The sequence below is a fragment of the Coturnix japonica genome, chromosome 1 (assembly GCF_054131305.1).
Source record: "Coturnix japonica strain WE chromosome 1, WE-NBRP24, whole genome shotgun sequence".
Lineage (NCBI taxonomy): Eukaryota > Metazoa > Chordata > Aves > Galliformes > Phasianidae > Coturnix > Coturnix japonica.
The window spans coordinates 11,677,275-11,699,528 of record NC_140663.1 but is presented as its reverse complement, the minus strand read 5'-3'; the positions used below and the strand labels follow the sequence as shown (position 1 = coordinate 11,699,528).

Genomic DNA, 22,254 nt, shown 5'->3' with positions numbered 1-22,254 from the left:
TTTATGTAGCTGCTTACAAGGGCCCCTAAGGGTTAAATTCAGTTAAGCCTTTCCCAGCTTTCTGGGAACCTGGCAGTGGCTTTCTTTCAGTTGCTTTGTGTTGGGAGGAACAATACCTGAATTCAGCCTTGGGTTGTGCTGTAGACTGGAAGGCACTAGGTTATAGTGTCAGCATTGGGCAGTGCCCAGGGAGTGCTTCACCCTGTGGCTCAAAAAAAAAATGGAATGTTAACAAGGCAAGTCTAAGATAAGGCCATGTGTATGTAGGGTTTTGTTAGTTTTTAATCCATTTCTCTCTGCTTGTGGTTTTCTTTTTAGTTAAATTAATCATGCTAGCTTGAAAAGGCTCCATTCTGCTACTGGAAATTGTAGCCTAGGCTGCAGTTGGTGATGGGCCAGCCCCCAAGTAGGGGAACGGGGGATTCCCCTTGGGCAGGGCTTGCCACATGAAAAAAGTTGCCACTTAGAGACTAAAATAGAACCTAGATGATGGTTATAACCAAGCCAATGAGAAATCTTACTGTCAGGTATTATTTCATTAGTCAACTGAATGGAAATTACATTTCTGAATGAGCAACTAGCAGTTGATTTGGAAAGTGGGCCACCCTGCATCCGTTAACAACTATTGCCCGTGCTTCATCCGTGATCCCCTCAAAGAGCAACTGTTTGTGGGGACCACCAGGAAGGTTTGGTTGGAGGAAGCAGCTTAGTTGTAGCTGTTTCAATTTTTCTTTCTTTGGAGAAGATTTTAGTATATGTCTGAATTGATTTATTTTTAAAATAAAGGATATGTGTTTAGTTAATGAATTGCTGTACTTCTACTTCCAACTGTTTTTATCTGGAGTACCGAAGTACTTCCTAAGTTGCTGAAGATAAAAATCAGGCCGTGCTTCTCTTCCATCCCCACCACAAGTCTGTAGTATGTTTCAATGTGATATGTATCAGTGTCTATTCCATATATTCACAGTATCAACTTTTCAGAAGGCTGCTTATTTCTTGAGATTGTCCTAGTCTGGTTTCCTGAACAGAGTCCACTGCACATCTGTCACATCTGTCGGCCTATTTACGTCCTCCAAACATTTTTTTAGCTTATCTGGTTCTGGCTAAAATGGATGGAAGGACGAACGCTACAAAGACATTAAAGTCCAAAAGATGTAATGAAGGATGGTGACCACTGTCTTCTGTTCAGTGGTTTTCCAGTTTGAGCTGGTGCTGGCCATCCAGCAGCAACTAACCCAGACTCAGTCACAGGGTGTGTTTTCACCCATGTGCTTCTGGGCTATAGGGGGTGTGTGATGTGCCAAGGGGGTATAATGAGGAACTGAAAGGGGCTGTGAGTGGATAGAAGTAGCTGAGATTGTAAGAGCCATGGTCAAGGGAGAGATAGAGGAGTATTTTGCACTGGCAAAAGCTTATGGATGTAAGTTGTGGGTTTTTTTTTCTTTATGGAACTGTTTCATATTTAATTCAATTGAAACGTGAAACATTTCATCACTTACATTTTATTATGTTAAGCATTTTAATACACTGAAATTCTGTTGCCCAGAAATTACAGCTTTGCATAGCTGCAAAATTCAAAGGCAGCTTTGTGGAGAGCATCTGGCCAGGGAAGCTACCATTTCAGAGACTGCCCCAGTAGATTGTGTGTATTTTTAAAACATGCAAATGTTTTTGTAAACTTCTTTTTAGTCAGATTATGAGGCTTTTGGGACATTGTGCTTCAGAATATTGCTGTATCTAGCAATGTCTTCTACTGGTTGTAGTTTAGTGTGAAGGATCGACTTTATTGTCTATTGCAGGTTTAAAAAAAAAAAGGTATGGATATCATTCCATTCTTTGGGGATACAGTATTTGTATTGCTATGGTTCATTTGAAACAGAACAAGTTTTATTTAAAACTTCTTAACCTATTGGAATTATATTTTCCCTTTCTGTAAGAACTTCATAAGGTGCATTAATCACATTTAAGTGTGTGTCTGTGTGTGTATGGTTACAAAGGATATACACAACAGCTTACATTTTAGTGTATCAAAGTAATTTGCATTTGGATGGTTTGAAGAGCTCCAGCTCCATGAAGGCAACATTTTACTCCAAGATTTTTCTCAGGTTATATGCTGTGTGTGCATGAATGCGCTTAGACCTGAATTGTCCCCAGTAATGGAAGAAATCTACCAGTTGCTGAAGTTGGATGAGGGTACTTCTGTTTCTACTGTTAAGTTTGTTCAAGTAGTTAAGGAAAAAAAAAGTGATGAAGGTCCCTGGCAAACAAGATCATTGTTTTAAACAGCACTTCCAAGTCTCTTCTTTATTTCTTCATTTGAGAACAGAAATTTAATACGTCCCAAACACTTTGTTTTGGTTGTCCCCTAACTGTGAGCAGAAGATTTAATTAATTCCTGAGCATTGTGTTAGACAGGCAGATCCACTGCAAATGAAATAAAAAGATCAAAACTGGAGGTGAAATAAGAATCCAACTAATACATACATGCATTTAGTTTTATTGTGCATGCTGCGTAATAATACTGTTATTTTTGGTACAGTTTTGTGGTTGTATTGACAGTCACGTAAGTATTTGTTGATAGCTGAATATGTCTAAAACTATCTATTTTATTTTTCTTTAGAGAAAACTGAGTTTTGGATAATACATTCACTACTTGTAAAACCTCCCCCACTGCTTCCAAAATGTCAAAGGCAAGCGCAGGGATTTAGCTATACAACTTCTATTGAGATTAATTGGATTTGTATGGCTTCCATCCATGCAGTTCTTTTGAAAATATTATGGGCCCCATGTATATAAAATGTAACATGAACATGATATCACAACAAATATTTGGACCGAACAGTAAAATCAGGTTTAATTTATGTTTGGAGATTAATAACTTTTGGTTTGCTATAAACGTAAGGTTCCCGTTTCAGTATACTGAGTGAATACTAAGCATGTGCTGTGCTGTGCTTGCCTTAGGGCTTCATTTTTTCTTAATGCATGAAGCATTTACATAGGAGTCTTCTGTACTTAACTCAGGAGGGGGAAGAGCATTTCTGATTCATTAATCCCTTTTTCTTTTTGTAAGTAACTGGGTCCTTCACATCATGCCCTTAAGAGGTGTAAAATATACAAAGAAGTGGGAGGAACAAGCAAAATGATGCCTGGCTTGCTATAATGTATAAATTCAAAGTCTATCTCTCTTTGCAAGAAGAAAAATAGCAAGGAGGGAAAGGGCAGCACTAAATTTACTGCATGTGCTTGCATGATGCACAGGTTTGGGATAATTATTTTCTCTCTTGTTCAATAAAGTGAGTCGTTACCATGGTAGCATTCATATTGCACAATATCTCTGTTATAAAATAAATTGGGAATCGTTTTAGGGACAGAAAATCTTTTATTTTTTATGAACATTTGTTCTGTTTTGGTTTTTTTTCAGTGTGAAATTCTTTGAAATGCAGTTCAAAGTTGGTAGCTTTAAATTATCCTTGAGGTGAGGACGTCACAGTGCGCTTCCCAGAATAAACCAGCCATGTGTTAGTGACATGTGGTGCCTTTGCCAGACCAGATATGCAAGGACAGAGATACTTTGGGGACGTAGTTTTCATAACTGTGTTAACTTTGAAAGAAGTCTTCACTAATACTTCTAAGATTGTTACTTCTTGTAGTGAAATCAAGTATAACCATTAAGGAGGGTGCAGGCTGCCAGGCACCTCAGAAGGAACAATGTGGATATCCTGATTTGGTAACTGGCTCCTGTCAGTGGTCAATTCTAATGAATTTCTTGGACATGTCCAGAACTTCAGGCAAAGCAGGTCTGAGTTTTCAGTGACAGAGAGGGGAGAAGGCCTTCGAGTTGAGTGTTTTCAGCCCTAGGCAACGTTTTGTCTCTGCTGCTTGAGTTTCCCTTACTGAAGGGCAGCAGGCTAAAACCAGTACTCCCTGGTCCACTGAATCTTTGATACCAATTTTAGTTATAAACATTTATTGACTGCAATGCTAGATAGGTTAAAAGGTACAGAAAGAATAGTTCTGTGTGCTAAAGAGATTCCAGAAGATAACCTTGTGACTTATTTATCCATTCCATAAAGCTTGTGTGGAAAACCTTCAAGGGGATGGAAAAGTCTTCAAGATAAAGCACAGTCAATGGGAATGACAAGTTCATCAGATACTTACATTGCCTTTGCCAAATTATACCTGCTTCCCTTCTTATTTCTTTGTTTTCATTTTTCTCCTGTTTTTCTCATTGCAGTAGACAGTATATAGAGAGAGATAGTCTATATCTATATATACAGTCTATGTCTCCCTCTGTAGATAAAGTCCATATCTACCTCTGTAGGTAGAGGGAGAGTGGCCAGTTTTCATTTATACGATGGAAAGACTTTGCTCCTTGCTTGATTCTTTCCTGTGTTTTTGCACCTTTTCATTAATATCTCATGTATATTTTTTTGGTTTGGTGATGAATGTAGTATTTTCTGGGGTATAACCCTCTTTATGGTGATAACATTCAAAAACCGTATTTTTTTTTTTTATCACTGAACATTACAGAAAAGTCTTGATACAATGATTAATACAAAGTACCATGAGTGGTACAGCCATCAACTGCAAAAATTGATGTTAATTAGTCATGGAATCTTTAGACTTACATTTTTTGATTGTTCTGTATTCCTCTGAAACTAAAGTAGGATGTCTTGTGCTGGATTTTCTATGTATTTAATCCTTTCCTGGTTACTTTTAGAAATTGCATTGTGCAGCATATCAGTATTCTAGACTCTGTTGCTCCATAAATGATAATGCAGTGATAAAGGAGCCATATAGTCAATGTTTACTAACTACAATAACTTTAATCCAAACTTTATAGTAAGATACTTTAAGATACGAAGGAGGATTGTATCTTTGAGTGTTTTTGTCAGTCTAAATAGTATTCTCCTTGTATCTTGAAAGCGCAGGACAAATACTAATTAGCTGCATACTGTTCTCATGCAGTACTTCTGTTTTGCAGGTATTTAGATGGAATGCACGCACTGCTCCAAAGAGCAATTTAAAGAGCAATTTCAGTAGATTACTTCAAGTCTAACAATACTTGGTACAAAGTTTCTCTTCCTCTATCCCAACCTGGACACTCTCTTCCCATTTTATTACTTGTCTGTAGATAAAACTGGATTAAATTCTTTGCCCTGTATAGTTAGCAGATATTACAGCATGCTAGTTCACTAGTTCATCTGTTTTCTTGGTTGACTGTGAACTTTTCTACCTGACATGTGTGCTTGCCAAATGTGTTAGAAACTATTTTTTCCCAGGTTGGGAAAGCTAAGTGATACACGGTGTAACTAGCAAATTTGACAGTTGTGATGGAAACTGCATACAAAAACAGTGTTGTGTTTGCAGAACAGTTTATTTCCTTTCAAATTAATTGCTGACAGATGATGTGTTGTGCTGACAGATGATGTTTCATGCTCTTTATCTGATGAAACAGTACAGCTGAATAAAAGATGGAAAGGAAGTACTTACGACCACTTTTCAGGATCCTTTATCCAAGAGGCTTAAGGCTATTTATAGATGTATTCTGCAATTGTATCTAACAGGTATTTAATGGGTCACTGAAGTTAAATTTTTAATATTTCATGACATCAGTTCATGGATGACTGGAAGCTTTACTTTCTGTAGAATGATGAATACAAATGGATGTTACAAATTCACAGTCGCTTTTGTAGTGTAAACTTCCTGCATAGTTATCAATTATAATTTAAAAAAAAAAAAACCAACAACAAAAAACCAGAAAATTTTCTTATTGTTGATTATAGCCATCAGTTTCTGTGCTGTTACAGTAGGGTTTCTTATTTTTCAAGCAATTAGAGAGGGTGATTGACTGAGTGTTGGTCTTCATTCTAGTATGTGCAACCTTATCATAATTTTCTCCTGCAATGTGTTGATTAGGTTCATTAATTTCCCAATTCAGCAATCTTTTTAGGTTCTGTTCTACAATGCAAGAATAAAATGAAATGCTGTATTTCAACAGATCAGACCCATATGTGTGAATAATTTTATATGTAATTATAAGTCCCTGCAATGGAGATTACCCAGGAGCGTATGTTGTGGAATTTCTCTTGCTTACAGTTGTATTGTACTCTTTCCTAAGGATTTATTGCTGCTCCTTTCAAGGGGCAGCATACTGGGATAGAAGAGATCTTTGGGTTTTTTTTTACCAGGATGATGTATTTGTATGCTTCAGTGATATGATTTATTTCTATTTTTATTTCTGCTGCTATCTGTTTCTATTATAGAACCACTGAAACGTGCGGAGATGTATGTAGTCACAATGAATATAGTGTTAATTCGAGTCTGTTGCTCTGCTTCTCTTGAATAGTTGGGATGCATTATGTTATTGTGGGCAGTCTTTAAAGACACTGAGCTCTTACTCATGGTACGTATTTGAGAGCAGGTTGCAGATTATGGAAGTTTATTAGAAACAAACCATTTATGAGGAAAAAAAACCAAAGAGATTTGTTTTTTCAAGACCAGGTTGGATGGGGCCATTGGCAGCCTGGTCTGGTACCAGATCTGGAGGTTGGTTGCCCTGCCTATGGCACTGGGGCTGGAACTTGATGATCTTTGGGTCCCCTCCAACCCAAGCCTTTCTATGATTTCTACCAGTAAACAATTTTTGATTTGATTTAGTAATCCCAAGATACAAAACAAATTTCTATAAACTGTCTTTTTTTTTTTTTTTTCAGAGCAAACTCCTACTTCAGACTACTGTAAACGTTACCATTTGTGTAGCCTTGTGGATAAAATGTCTAATTTTTGTATTTCAGAAGTATTTAGGTCAAATCTTCCTGGAGCAGTTGTTTTAATTAAAAATTCTTAAAATCTTATTTCGTTATATAAGCTTTGGATCAATATTCTTTCAACACCTTATTATCATAATCATAAAAAAATAGACTGCAGTTAACACGCTTAGAAAATCTTTTTCTTAGAGGGAGCAAGGTAATTTTGTCTCAGAAGATACCCCCAAATATCTCATCATGGGTATTATCCTTTTAATTTCATGAGTTCTGTTCACAGCATTGTGAATCAGCGAGTACTGATTTCTGTCTTGGCTCAGGTCAGAAATCCAAATTGCTTTCAGTATTTTTTCAGAACAAGATTTTATCTGCAAACAAAACCAGCAGCAGTAAAAGGTTAACAGTTGTACAAAGCTCTATATTTTTTGTTGAGAGAACAGTATTAAATATTTAGGGACCTTCTACAATGTGAGTATCAAGTCATGTCATTATCACATGTATTTGACAACGTATTTAAGGTTAGTCTTTTCTGTTCTGGATACAACTTATATTATCTAGAAATTTGCCATTGTGGGACAGAGATGCTGTAAATGAAGGGTATTAACAACTAGGTGAAAAGTTACTGGAGTTTAGCATTTAAGATTGTGTGCTCAGTATCTTTTTCATTAAGATTTCTCTTCAAGGAAACAGTCTGTGTATGTGTGTATGTATATATATATGTATGTATGTACATGTATGTATGTAAATATACCTTCCTAAAAGGTTCTGGAAAAGCATCTGAAATGAAAGAGCTCTGATGCAGAAATGAATCTGGGATGATGGGGTTACAGTGAGGCAGACGGGTATTTCCATATTACCTGTGCCTTGAAAAATAGCCAGCCTTTGCTTGGTGTCCATGTTATGATGCTGCCTGACATAAGTAGAATCATAGAATCACTCATGTTGGAAAAGACCTTAAGATCGTCAAGTCCATCAAGCCATACTACCCTAACTAACAGCCCTCCACTAAATCATGTCCCTGAGCACCACATCCAAATGGTTTTTAAATACATCCAGGGATGGTGACTCAACCACCTCCCTGGGCAGCCTATTCCAGTGCTTAACAACCCTTTCTGTAACGAGGATTTTCCTGATATCCAACCTAAACCTTCTCTGGTGCAACTTGAGGCCATTTCCCCTCGTCCTGTCACCAGTGAGAAGAGACCAACCCCACTCTCGCTGTAAGCACTTTTCATGTATTGGAAGACAGCAATAACGTCTCCCCCTCAGCCTCCTTTTCCCCAGACTAAACAGCCCCAGTTCCCTCATAGGGCACATTCCCAAGCCCGTCACAAGCCTTGTTGCCCTTCTTTGGACCTGCTCCAACACCCCAATGTCCTTTCTGTACTGAGCTGCCCAGAACTGAACACAGTGCTCGCAAGTAATCAGAAGAACCATAAGCGCCATTCCCCAGGTGTTCTTTGGACAGTCTGTTACTGTCTTTGTTTGCTCTGATTTTAAAGTACAAAAGAGAAAGGCAAGTACTTTTGAATCATCTGCCTACAGCTCGTCTCTGTAGACCCTGTGGTTAGGTCTGCTTTTCTCAGGTTGTTATGGAACAATTCAGATGTGTGTGCATCCAGCAGATTTTAAGAACAGTCAACTCTTGTTTTTCAGCGTTTTGGAGGATCAAAATAAACTGCAATCTGTTCTAAGACTAGTAAATTTCTGAAGAAATTTCCACATATATCCTCGAGTACAGAAATGTATTCTGAGATAAAATTATTTATGCAAATTTTTAGTGTGCCTTGCAGAGTAGATGACAGAGTACTTTAAGATTATTGTGAATTGCCTTCTGTTGTTCTCTTTCTCCTTGTGCACACTGAGTGAATGCTAAAGTGAATGTTAGGAGAGAAAAAGGATCCTTCTCCAAATTTATGTATTAAATAAAAATATAATTCTAAAGAACCATCTGATAACAGTTTTGAAATGAATAAATTATTGAATGGCTTTCAGGAAGTTTTGTTATTGCGACTACTACAGTGTGCAAGGCTAATCTTTTGCTGCTTTTGAGACATCTAGAAGTTTTCCAGAAGCTGGTAGGAATAAGCCCATTTTTATTTATTAATTTATTTTCCCCAGACTGCAGGCTATGGAGAAAATACAGTAATTAATATTGGGAAAATACAGTAATTAATATTGGGAAAGCTCCTGTGGAGACCCAAGAGAAGGGTGAAGGGGAAATACAAAGTAGAAGGATGTAGAAGATGCAGATTTTATTGATACTGATTGACTTATTATATAACCTCTGTTGAATGTGTCATAACAGCTACTAGTTAATATCAGACATGCAGGAAATAATATGCAATTGGCAAACATGGGGTGAATTTAGTCTGATGTACCATACAGCTTCTCACTCACTGTGGCTCAGGTATTTGCTGAGGGTTTGACAGTCTTTGTGTTTAACAGCCAGTGGTTGTATGGATTGTATTAAGCTACGTTCTTAACTTCATAAAACCTTGCATCACCTCACTGAACTTTCAGTGGCCAGGTGTGTCACAGACTGACTACGTATTTGAAGAAATACCACCTCCCATGTTTCTGTTGTTTACTGTTTTATCTTACCTTTTTATTTGCCTGGGCTGTTTACTGGACCTTGTTTCAGTATTCATGAAACAGGAACTTTGTTTTCCCTGCATCCCAGTTGTGGATTTTATTTTGGAATTAAAGATGTGAAGGGTAGAGATAATGAGAAAGTACAGGCGGGAATACGGTAAAGGAGAGATGAAAGGATGCTGCACTGATGACTCAAGATTTGCAGGCATCTGAGCCATTCTGTGATCCTATAAATTAAATTGTCACCAAACAAAAAGATGTAGAAGATGGGTTTGAAGAGAGTTGATTCTAAAAAGAATGTAAATTCTAGGGGAAGGTGAGGGTGTCTTCTTGAAGGAGAAAAAGTACATTTGCTTCACTTATGATCGAAGAGAAAAACTATCAAGGAGGCTGATTTACAGGAGGATATAGTAGAAATAGACAGCTTCTGGTATGCTGAAATGGTCTGAAAGGAGGTGAGTGATTTACAGGACAGGAGGAGGGGAGAAGGAAAAAAAGTGAAAGATTCACACTTACGCCTTAAATCAGCCCATGAAATCAGCAGCACGTTTTGTCAAATCCTTAGCGTAAATGGGACACACAGAGTACAACAAGGCAAGTGATACACATTGTTTATACAGTGGGAAAAATACCATATGGGAGTGATGGTTATGACCCATATAATGGAAAATGAAGGAATTTTGTAATGTAAACATTCAGGATTCTATGCCATGGGCTTAAGAAACTTTCCTACTATGAAGACAAGGCCTTGAAAGAGCCAAAAGTGTAATTGGTTTAAATCTGTAAATGAAGCAAAGTCAGAGGAACATAATACAGAGATGCAGAATAACAAATGCAAAAGATTTGACTAAAATAAAGCAGTGTACTCACGTGAATTGGTCTTGAATAAAATGACTTAGGAACCTGAAGCAAGTTTCCTAGGATTCTGAAAGTTTTCTATGGGAGTTGTTGCGTTAGAGGGAAAATGTTTCTTGCTTTTATGATAAAATGTAGTGCACTCATGAAAAAAATGCTATGACATAATGGTTTTGGTCACACAGAATGATCATGATCCAGGAAATTCTTAAGACTGAAAGCTGAAAGTAGAATTGTAGGGATATTGCAAGGTAATTTTTAAAGTAAAGTGTGATGCAAATCTACCTGCCTGCTATGCTGTCAAAAGTACAGCCTGGTAACAGCACAAATATTCATAGGGGGAAAAAAAGGGCTTCTAAAGGGCACTGAATACCTTTAAGTTGCACAGCAATGACAGATATATCTGCCATGCACTTCAGTGTCTTATTGAGACACTCGTGTGTGTTACCAACAGAGTTCCTCCCCTGGAGCTGTGTCTGGGATATCTCTCTGGCTTTGGCCAGGAACATCTGGGCTACATTCAGAAGATGATTTAAAAAGAGAAGGAATAATTTAAGCTGAGGGAAAGATAACGACTGAAGCATACAGTAGTGAACCTTTAACTGTACACTTAAAGGCTGTGAGCAGTTCGACAGTTTAAAGAATAAGGCAAGAATGGTATGGTATAGTTAGATATAGGAGTGCTACTGACAAAATACTTTATAAAGTATTAAACTGTGTGTTAAAATGCAAGCATTCAGAAAAAAATATTGATTTACTTTTAGTAGTTTTTATAAAAACAGGTCTGATCAGTTGCTGGCCTAAATATATGTGATTGCTATTTCTATCATTAACTTCCCATTTGTTGGTTTTCCTACCAGGGCTGGCACACCAAACGTACTCTGGATATAATTTTGATTGAAATCATTTTGAGCAGAGGTTTTTTTTCCTGCTCACGTAACTCATACTGGGGTCATTGAATTCAGCTCCAGGAGACCAGTTCTGCAGTCATGGTGACTGAAATGTGCTTTCTATATAGCATCTGGGATTCAGGCTGTCTTACGGAGCAGCAGCAGCTACAAGCAGCAGTGGGGTTTGAACAAGTGCATGAGCTACATTTGTACTTGGAGAGTCATGTGGTGGTGGTGCTGCAGAGTACTCAGGTGCATATAGATTTTAATGATCATGAAATAATATAGTAATGTTGTCTGAGCGTTATAACTTAAATTATGGAAGTTCTTAATACCTTGATTGGTTTGAGGTTCGGAATTATAAAATAGGTTAAAGCTGTCAGTTTCTGAAAGTAACCCAGACTTAAGAGTTGTGGATAATAGTACATCAAGGTAATGAGAAATTGCAGGCTGTGGAGATGAAAAATACCTTGTAGACCATCAAGTGCACCTCTGCCAGTTTGAGAGTTGTTCCTAAAGCAGTTGTTTTCAGTAGGATTTTGTCTAGTCTAGTTTAAAGTGTTCCACGTGGTGATATTTCAGTCGCATCTCTTATAACAGTCAACATCATTTTCTCAATTTAGTTTTATCCATTAACTTTGAGATATGCTGCATGATTTATCCAGACTTCTTCCTGAGATGGTCTATAATGACAGAACCAAACCAAACCTGTGTGTGCCTGTACCTCTGTTCTGAATTCAGTTGTGTTCTGCACCTCTGTCAGTGCTTTCAGGCATGCCATGTCAATAGGAAGAGCCTGGCCTTTCCCCATGGACAGCTCTCACTTCTGGAATTCTTCTTGCCCCCTCACAGCAGCGTGCTTACAAAGCCTGCCTTTGTTTCTTTGGGGGAATGATGCAAGGCCATCTGTTAGCTCAGGCTGATAGGAAAAAGGCAGCCTTTAAGGATGGCTGGTGGGTTACTCTGTGTTTTTTTTCCAGAGGCTTGACCATGTCCCATCTCCGACCAGCCAATCTTCAGGAGCATTCTGAGGGGTTGCTGCAGCAACAATTGGCCTTGTATGTGTGGGTATCCCCACCTTGCAGCCAAGCCTTCAGCAGCAGGTTTCTCACTAAAATACATTCCAAAGAAAGCTCAATCCTGCTTTATTTTAGAACACAGAAATGGCACCTATTCCTTCTTCTCTTTCAGTAAACTTTTCTTTAGATTTCCTTGTTTTTCTTATTAGTCTTTGCTGGTATTAAATTATTGCCACGTATAACTTTAATTTTATGAATAGCTTTAAAATATTTCTCCCAACTGTAATTTCCTTTGTTCAGAAGACTCTCAGTAAATATTCTTCTTTTATGTCACCCACACAATTCTTCTGGCTAGTTGCTAGGCTCTTCTTGCCAGATGTTTTTTTCTCAGCTTTTGTGACAATGAAATGCAGCCACTGTATGCACAGCGTTTAAAAAAAAAGAAAGAAAAAGAAGAAAAAAAAAAAAGCTTTGAACGCTTCTTTGTGCTAAGAAGTATAATTAATTTGATACTGCTTTTCTTATGTGTTCCAAATATGCAGACATATCTTTATTTAAGAACAGGTTACCTCCAAAGTTAACCATGCCCCAGGGAAGTGCCAGATGCTCAGCTAAGGGGAGCTCAAATCCCTTGTGGCATGGAAAATCGGGCCTTCTGTGACCTAGATGATATAATAACTATTTGATGAGGAAAATCATCTTTCCCGTGAATCAGATCTGGATTTATAGGTTGAGCACAAACTGCTTTCAGGGATTTAAATCTACTTGTATGGAAACTGAATCTTCTGACAAAACAACCAGAAGTGCGTGTCACCCAGTTCTGTTGCTGGCCTATCAGTGGAAGTGCTGTACTTCATTTGTGTAAAACAGGTAAACAAAGAGATAAACAAAAAGTTATTGCTTTTGGATGACAGGGCCCTTATACAACCCTTGGTTTTGATTCTTCCTGAACCTGTTAAGGAAGCTGTGCAAACAGAGCTCTGGGCTGGTGCCCATGGAACAACATGGAGGCTCTTGCACGTGTCTTCCTGAGATCCTTGCCTGGCTCTGTGCGTGGAGGAGACATCTGTAGCTAAGATTCTGTAGGTCTTGAATTCTACTCTGAAGACTTGCAAGTTAGGCATTGTAGAATGTAACATTTGACTGTCTCTAGGTGGACCCATCCCAGGGCTGCTCCCCTGAGATACAGGCCCTGGTTTTGTCAGTACTGAGTCTCTTCAGAAAGAGCTGTTTCCTATCTGAATTAATTAAAAACATGCTTGAATTGAAAACAGCAATTGTCTACCTCTTTCTTTTTAAGCAATCTCAATTTTGGAGCTCAGTGTTTAGACATTCATTTCAGTGCGATGACATTTTTATTAAGCTGAATAAGTGGAGGACTTTTGAAAGAAATGAGTAAAATGTGGCTTGCTAAGTAACTAATTCTGACATGATCAAAAACCTTCTGTCTGGTGATACTGGGTCTGAAACATTAATGAAACTTCACATGTAGTCTGACACTATTTTGGATTTATAGTGTCAGCCTTCAGTGAGGAATTTTATACTGCTGACCTTATGTTACATATGTGGCATTTGGTGATAGTTGGAAAAAAATCAATTACGATTTGCTGTTAAATCATGGCTGGAACATTTGCAATGCAACAACAAAGTCACTTGCATCCCACAAAACTGTGATAGCTCCAAGCTATCTCTGGGCTTTTGCTGGGCTCATTGGAAGCTTTTTTAGGAGCCTCCTGCAGTTCCTTCCTTGGTAATTTCTGAACATGGGGCCAGCTGCAAGTGCATATCGCAGAAGTGATTAGGCAGTAATGGGGCACTGGGGTGTAAAACAGCAATTGCGACGGCAGACTACTACATAATGTTTCTTCACTAGCTAAATAAAGACTTTGTTGGATGAAAAATGTAGAAAAATATGCTCTCAAACTCACGGGTTTTCTAAGAAAATAAACACCTAACAAGTTTGAGATTGATTGCAATTCAGTGACGAGTTCAAGGTGATTAATTATCTGTGTTTTGAGCTATGTACACAATAGCAAGTTCAGTTTTCTTAAATGCTTTCAGCACTAATAATTTGTAAATCATCTGCTTCTCTTTAATGTAGTTGATAGAGCTGGATTAAGTCTTCGCCTTGGTGAGCAGAGGGAGGCCTGTGTTCCTTAACCAGACTCCAAATACCTTGCAGAAAGATGACATCCTAATTACTGTTGCCTAATGCCATACACAAGAAAGTTAAAGCTCATATAGAAGATTGCCTCATTCTTGATGCTTATTTCTTTTCCTGTTCTCTACAAGCAGGTGCCATTTTCTCATATCATGTCCACGTTAGGGAAAATCATTTGTACCTCCTGCAAGCCATGTCACACATTTGAAGACAAAGTTCACTTCCAGTGGAAGAGCGGGGTTATTACTGAGTTTGGTTTCTTTTAATTGATGCTGATACTTGTTGTCTTTTATAGCAGTGTGCTTCCATGATGTTTTGAATTGATGTTCTTTCTCGATACATTCATGCTTCAGATATTCCTTGCTATATTATTATCTTTACAAAGAAGCAGGTTGTAGCCTTCTGTTTTGTGTTGGTGGTGGTTTGTTTTCTGAAAAGTAGGGCTGTGCTGAGATACCAGTTCTTATTCCACTGAGTTGTCAGCAGCATCTTTTGCAAAGGCTAGGGAAATATTTCCTTGTTTTCTGCTTTTACCTATGCATGTGCATGTGTGGTGGTAGGGCAGCAGCAGAATCACCGCAGGATTTTTTCCTGAGGCAGAACAGCCTAACTGCATTCACTGCTGACGTCCCTTGACTGCGCTTCGGTGATGCTGCAGTCATACCTGGGAAGAAGAAGACAGTGACAAATATGCTGGTACATTGCTGTACTGGTACAATAATCGGCAGCTCTGCCAGCACACTGCATGAGTGTTTATAGGCAAATTTCTGTCCTTTCAGGCACTACTCGTTTTATGCACAGGGTCTTCAGACCTTTTCCTTCCAAGCTTAAAATTCCTTTCTTTGAGCTGGAATACAATGTTACTATCCATCTCTTCAAAATGCAGTATGAGCTGGCACAAGAAAATTCAACTTTAGTGTGAAAATTCAAGAGGAGGTCTTCAGGTATAAAGGAAAGAGAATCAAAGTCTGTTCTGGCTGTTGGGCAGAGATTTGGAAGATGTTCAGTTCGTGCCTGCTATTCTCCCCCAAGATCTTTCTCTCTCTGATCGCAACTTCAGAATAACTTTGATATGAAGGATTTGACTTGTCTGCCTCACTACCAGTGCTGAAAAATGTCATGGAGAAAAGGAACAAACATTCCTGAGTTCTGTAGTTCCAGGACTATGTGAAAATCAGTGAGAAACCAAGAGTAACTTTCTGAAGCATGAGAATATTGTAACTTGGGGAATGCACTGATGACAGATAGGAAAAAAAGGTGGCCAATTGCTATTGTTGTTAGCAAAAATGATTAATATTACTGATGTTTCTTGTTCGTAGATCACCTCCCTTGTGACTCTCCAGTTGTTGTCCGTGGTTGGCAACAATGACCAGCTTGATGGACCCCGATACAAATGTACTGTATCTCTGGATTTCATCAGAGCTATTGCCCGGTGAGTTTACTAGAAACCCTTAGTGTTGTATGTGCTAATCTGAATGAGACTTAAAACCTGTATTTTTCCTAGTCTTTATGTTAGCTCTTTGCAGATCAGAGTGGAAATCTGTGGATGTTTTTGAAGAATGACTGAATGTGTCTTATCTATGAGAGGTGTTGTACTTGAGATAAATTTCGATCCTGTTTTGGAAAACAACTATCATAGAGTGACAGGAGTAGGCCAAGGAACTGTTTCAGTGTGTCATAGTAACATACTGTCTTTGTGCTTAATGAAAGTAAGGAACTTCCTGTGAAAACCTTGATCTAAAACAGCAGCCCATCTTATTACCAAAGGCACATTGTAGTGTTTAAGTTCAAACCGATATTCGGTTCTTAGAAGTGTTAATTTACAACTTATATAAAAGCTGCCAAGGTTATAAGAAATCTTTCAAATTGTCTTCTGTGGTTGATATAGAGTAATTCAGTAAATCAATGTGAGTATGCCAAAGGTAGCAATTACCTGTTCTTTCAAAGCCTTCAGTTCCAGTTGCATCATGAGAGTTGGTTATAAATTACAGGTAGAACTGCATGCAGTATATAGGCAACAATCCAACTGATGTGAAATTCAAACAGCGTTACCTCAGACATGTTGCTGCAGCCAGCTCAGTTAGAAGGTCTTGGTTAAGGAGTATGTAACCAGACCAGAGCCCAGGAATGACACGTGGCAAAAAGGAGAAAGCTTATGAAGGCCACCTCTCCTCTCTAATACGGGACTTAGAGGAGTCTGTGTTTCAGACGATATCCCCTATTCTCAGTGCACAAGTTGCTTCCTTGAGCTATGAAATGACTGATAGTCTGGTCAGTAAACCACACAGGCACAATGGAGCTAAGCTTCGTCTGGTTCAGGCCTAGCTGGGTCATAACTGCTACCATCTCCAGGGCTTTGCTACATCAATTTGCTGTTCCCAGCAATAAAGTCACGTGTGAATGATGCCCTGAAAAAGCTCCCACTGGTACCAAGTGCAGCAGACCATCTGTTTAGCAACATGGATCACTGTGTGCAGACATCCCCATGCTCTTGCTTCTGCTCTGACTCTTACTATGAGTACAGAAACCAGATTCCAAACTCTGTACACTCTTTCTGTTTAATACTATAGAACTCCACGTCTGTCTCTATTGCATACGTTCATCCTTTGCAGATAAATTGCCACGCTTTTTTACTATGTAGTATTTACATTTTCAGTTCAAGCTGGCTTAGGCATTTCTTTTTCAGAAATTGTTCATTTCTGAAATCAGATCTCAAACTCAAGTTCATCTTTCTGCAGCTGAAGTAAGAATCACTTAACGTTCATAGAATGTAACGCTTCTATGTATGAATGTAATGCTTTTCATGTAGTCTCCAACGATCTTGTTCTTGGGTCAGTGGTTGAGTTCCATTTAGCTAATACAGTTGGTGTTTGTTAGAACGTGATTGGTTTCTGTGGAAAGCCTTATAACTAGCATTTTTCTTCAGCAACGTAAGGTAATACGAATCTAAGAGTGGCATTTAATTTCCTTTAATTTTGTCATTGGATTATTAGGTAGACTCCAACACATTTTATCTCGTTAGTTATTGTGGGGGTTTCTGAACTTTTTCTCTGCTCAATGTGGTGTTCTGTAGAAACTTCTTGAAAAGTGGGTTACAGAATAGTGCGTGAGTAGAGAATATTAAATGATTGCAGCCTAGAAAATACGACATTCAGTCAGTTAATCTCACTTAGCATTGAGAACAGTTATTTTTGAATCGTTGAATACTTAAAAACACAAAAACCAAAAAACCTTTTAATTTAGTACTTGTCGTTACATGCAGTAATTTGTGTTATTTGTTCAGGCAGTAAATCTCAAAGTCTGAGTGTTAGATTGCATGACAGAATGAGTTTGAAGACAAAAAAAATAATTATATGTTTTATTTTACTGCTGTTCGTTCTGCCTGCTATTAAAGTATAAAAGTATACATTAAAATCTTCTATCCTATTGAGTAGTGTTCTCAGATTTTTCAAATTTAGCTATGAATGTGGGTCAAGTAGTGTCAAGACTGAAAGAACACAGACTGCAAATGAGTGGAGATGAAGGAGTTATGTAGTACATGGTAAAACAGGTGGTTTGGAAAATGAACAAAACATTCAATAGCATAGAAGACTGCAACTTTGCATCACCAACAGGAATATCATATTTACCATGTGAAAATGGATTTACTTAGATATTTTTACTGCTTAATGGCTGGAATAAGAATCTTTCCATTGTTGCTAGAAAGCTGCTTTATTTTTTTCAAACTTTACAAAATTTGAATAAATAGAAGGTAGGAACTTAATTAAAAATTACATTAACAATTAATTCTTGATGGCTTTTATTTGGAGGTATTCCTTGATTTTGATAGTGCTGGGTCTGACGTATGTGTCTCCAAACAGGTTGAAGTCTTACCACTGTTACAACGATTGCTCCAATATACTGTGTTTTTGTTTCTAGGACTGTGAACTTCGACATAATAAAGTACTTGTACGATTTCTTGTGAAAACAAGCTTCACAGCCATATGGACACTGTGACAATGACTAAGGCAAGCTGTGTTCATCTCTCTACTTAGCTGGCCAGAAAGAAGAGTATTTTGGCTCTTTTGGATTTGTCCAAACAGGTGCTGGCCCAGCATGGATTCTGATGAAAATATTCTGATTGGTCTGGGTAGATCTGAGCAGAGGACTATTTACCGGGGACCCTGGAGTATTTGGAAGCAATGTGTTAATTATAAACAGCAGGGTTTGAGCACAATCTGTTCTACTCTTAATGATGTTATCTTAACACTGAAATTGCCTGAAACCCATTTACTTAGGACTGCATTTTGCTCTATGAACTCTCCCCAGTGCTTTGAACATGGCAGCAGCCCTTGTTTGTATGCCCAGTCTTTTCACTTCCTCTCCACAGGAATCTTTCCAATTGCCTGCCAAAGTAGCTTTTCCTCAGGCTACCATTTTAGGGGAGTGAGGTAGAGAAATACAATAAATGTAAGAAAATATTTAAAATCAAGCTGGTATAAATGCTTTCTCTTCAGTCATTCGTAGGCAAGCTGTTACACTGTTATATGGAGATCACAATGACTGGGAACTCCCAGTTAATCATTATACTGTCCTTTTTTCAGACCATTCATAAATGTTACTGCAAATCTATTTTTGTGATGCTTGCTTTTAAAAACTCATTGATTCATGAAATTCTAACCTGATGTTGAACTTGAAAGTTTTTGGTTTTTTTTTTCTTGAACATTTTATATTCCCTTTAAGCTCATCCATTTCTGCGGAGTGCTAATTATAATGCTGTTTTAAAGAATGTAATTTGAGATACACACTGTGGTGGTTTTTGTAACAATGTCTGTCCTGTAGAGAAGTGTGGCCCAGCTGCCCTTCCATCAGAAAGGGAGAGGTTCAACAGTTGACAGAGTATTACTGTAGCTGTTGCCCAAACAAGGTGTAATAGTGAATACTCAATGCTGTTTTGTAACAGCACAAAGCTTTGATTTTGGAAATACATGGTGGAATACACTGTAACTATATTTGTCTCTAGTTTACAATCAGGGGAGTCCTAGCTGCTGTTATCTTTGTAGAGTATTGAAGTCCACTGGCCCACTTAAGGATTATTGCCTTCATAAATCTAAAGTTTCTTTCACCATCTTGAAGACTCAGGGCCCCACAGCCTGTTATTTGGGTATTTTGTTCCTGAATTCTTGCCATGTGTTGACTGTTAGGGATTACTAAAAGGAAAAATACACCCTCGTGTTGATACTGGAGATGGTCAAATCCCCTGAACATGTGTAGCTCTTACTCATTGTTTGTTTCAATTGTGAACATGTAGCCAGGCTTCTGCTTCTGGATTTGGACTCAGATGAAGGAGTTCCAGGTGAATCTAAGCAACAAAAGCATCCTTCTGGCCAAGCTGTCATTTCCCTCCTCAGGAGAATGTGAAAGGGCAGCAGTGAGTCATCTCTGTGATCCGTTTTCCTTCCGACTGCTGAGCTACATCAAACCCTGCACCTGTCCATGAGGTGGCAACATTTGTCACGCTTGCTGAAGGGAATGGATGCAAATACATGACCTGTTTCAAAATGTTTATTGCCTACTTTTGTTTTTACTAATAAAACTGCATACAAGTTGTTCTTGGAACTAAACTTTACAGCTACTTCTTTTTTTGGAGCTTGTGATAGGCTGAGCTGAGCTCTTGTGCTTGGTCTGACTGCCAAGGTCTGAAAATTGGTGAAGGAAGTTTGAGCTGTTACACGTAAACTAGCCCATGCAGAGAGACAGCCATGCATCATAGCTTTTCCAGACTTCTGATGTGGATTACACTGGGGTGTATGAAACATAATGTGATTGATGCTAGTTTATGAAGTCCTACGACTCTTTGAGTCACAAAACTCCCAAAAATTCTGCAGCTGACCTTGTTTACAGCTTTCAACAAAGGGAGATGGGGCTGTACTGCTGGAGAGGGATAGTGCTAGCTTATGGAAGTCCTGCTTAGTGGTTGCCAGGATGGCTGAAAATCGAAGCACCTACCAAGTCAGTACTCTAAGCACTCCTTCGGAAAGCTTTACTACCAACAGCACGGTCTGAATAGTATAACACTTCCAATTACCCTGCATAAAAATATCAGAAATACTCAAATAGTTCCAGAGGATGCATGCAAACAGAATACCAAGAGAACATGGAATGCATCCTACTTGAGCATAAGGATGCGTAAGAAAACTTTGTCATCTTGGAGTAAGGCAGTGTTTATATCTAATATCCTACCAGAAGGAAATGAATAGGATTTTTACCATTTGGACTAATACCTGATCATTTCAGGAATGTTTTTAATGCTGTTGATGATGTACATTGATAGAAGACACAAAGTCTAAGGTTTCAAACAGAAAAATTAAAAACAAGCATAATGGTGTATAGATAAATCAATTCCAAAATCTTAGTATTTTCAACTGTATGAATCCATAAACACACATAGGCACTTGAAATCCTACATGATGATATGCACAGTATTACTTGTTTTAAAGTTAAAATTCAGTTGGATATTATAAATCAGCCTAGATGAATGATGTTTCCTTTTTGTTGTTGCCATAGAGATCAAGAGCAGAACCAGCTGAGGACTTAATTTCTTATAGGTGCTAGGCAATACACAGGCAGTGCACATGGAAAATACTAAACATGCTATGTTTCATTTGTTTGAATGTGGGACAAAACTAGTCACAGTAAGTTCTGGTTTAGGTTGCTGCTGGAAAGGTGTTCCATTAATCCTGCAGCCAGTGTGTTCATTTGGTTGTTCAGCCTTATCTGTATACCCACTGATCCCAGATAGAAGACCAGACTGTCAGAACTACCATACTCCCTTTTTAGGGCATAATGAGTGTGTGACACTAAGTATTGGCCTTAGAAAATGAGCACTGAGAAAACGTAATGCTGGAAATATGTTTCATAGTGCAGTTTCTTCCCTGATAGCTTGATGAATATTGACGGTGTAAATCTGGAGGCTGAGTCTATGGGTAGTTGTGGGAGGTAGTTAATTTGACCGAAACAAAGTTACCTGGAGAAGGAGTATTTACCGGGGATCCCTTACCCAGAACTGCTGTCCTTCACTGAATGCACTTCTGTGACCTTTTGAAAGATTCCTATCAAGTGATATAAAAGTTAAAACTGAATCAGCAGAATGAGAATGAGCGAAGTGACTGAGGTGTGGATGATGGATGTAAGCTATAACTATGCTGATGATGGATAGTGGGATTTATTCTAACAAAGTAGAAATACCTCTATATATTCATATCAGTGAGTTTATAAATTACTGCTGAGTTTCCTATTAGGTACCCTAGCAGTATTTCAGGTTAAGACCCCATTTGTTTGATCAAAGTCTTGGGCTTCATCCTCCCCGCGGCTAGAATTGCACCCATCCTACAGGTGAGTTTGAGAGCTTCATCAACAGCTGCATTTTCATACCAACAGCCTAGAGGTTTTTAAAAGAGTCTTGTAAACGAGTGCATCCTCGTGTAGTGTGAAGGAAATTTATTCTTTTTTGACAGCGATTTACCTTACTCTGCTTCTCCCAGAACTCGCTGTGCCATCCATAATAATCCCTGTGGCTCTTCTCTTATTATTTGTTAGTTAAAAGAAGTGAGTTGGTTATTTGAATGTTTTCTGACATCTGCTGCTGCTGTACACCATGATTTACATATGTGAACATAGATCCATTTTTCCCTCGGTGAAATTTTTCCGGTATCCAAGTAGATTTGCCAAGCCCATTCAGGCGCTACCTGCTTCCCTCTAACTGGAACAGACAGCCATGCCAGGAAAATAGTGTGAAGGATGGGATTCCCAGCAGGAACGTAGGAGATATTACATGTCTGTGACCTGTAAGCAAAACACAGACGGTTGAATATCCCAGGATTAGATATTCCCTCTGCTCCTCCGTTGGCAGAGGTAGCACAAAAGAGCAAGGAACAGCAGGTTCTTAGGGATTGCCTGGAGTTAGGCATGCTATGTGCTTCAGTCTG

The 22,254-nt window shown here is 38.5% G+C and overlaps 1 protein-coding gene across 2 annotated transcripts in view; it reads left to right on the top strand.

Moving 5' to 3' along the window:
• Positions 1-19,890, top strand: part of ORC5 (origin recognition complex subunit 5) — a 58,645-nt gene extending 38,755 nt beyond the window's left edge. For both annotated transcript variants that reach the window (XM_015885609.3, XM_015885530.3), the window contains exons 14-15: positions 15,607-15,719; positions 18,206-19,890. In XM_015885609.3, coding sequence (XP_015741095.2) covers positions 15,607-15,719; positions 18,206-18,251 — 159 coding nt within the window. In that variant the 3' untranslated portion in view covers positions 18,252-19,890. The remainder of the gene's footprint in view (positions 1-15,606; positions 15,720-18,205) is intronic.
• The last annotated feature ends 2,364 nt before the right edge of the window (positions 19,891-22,254 follow it).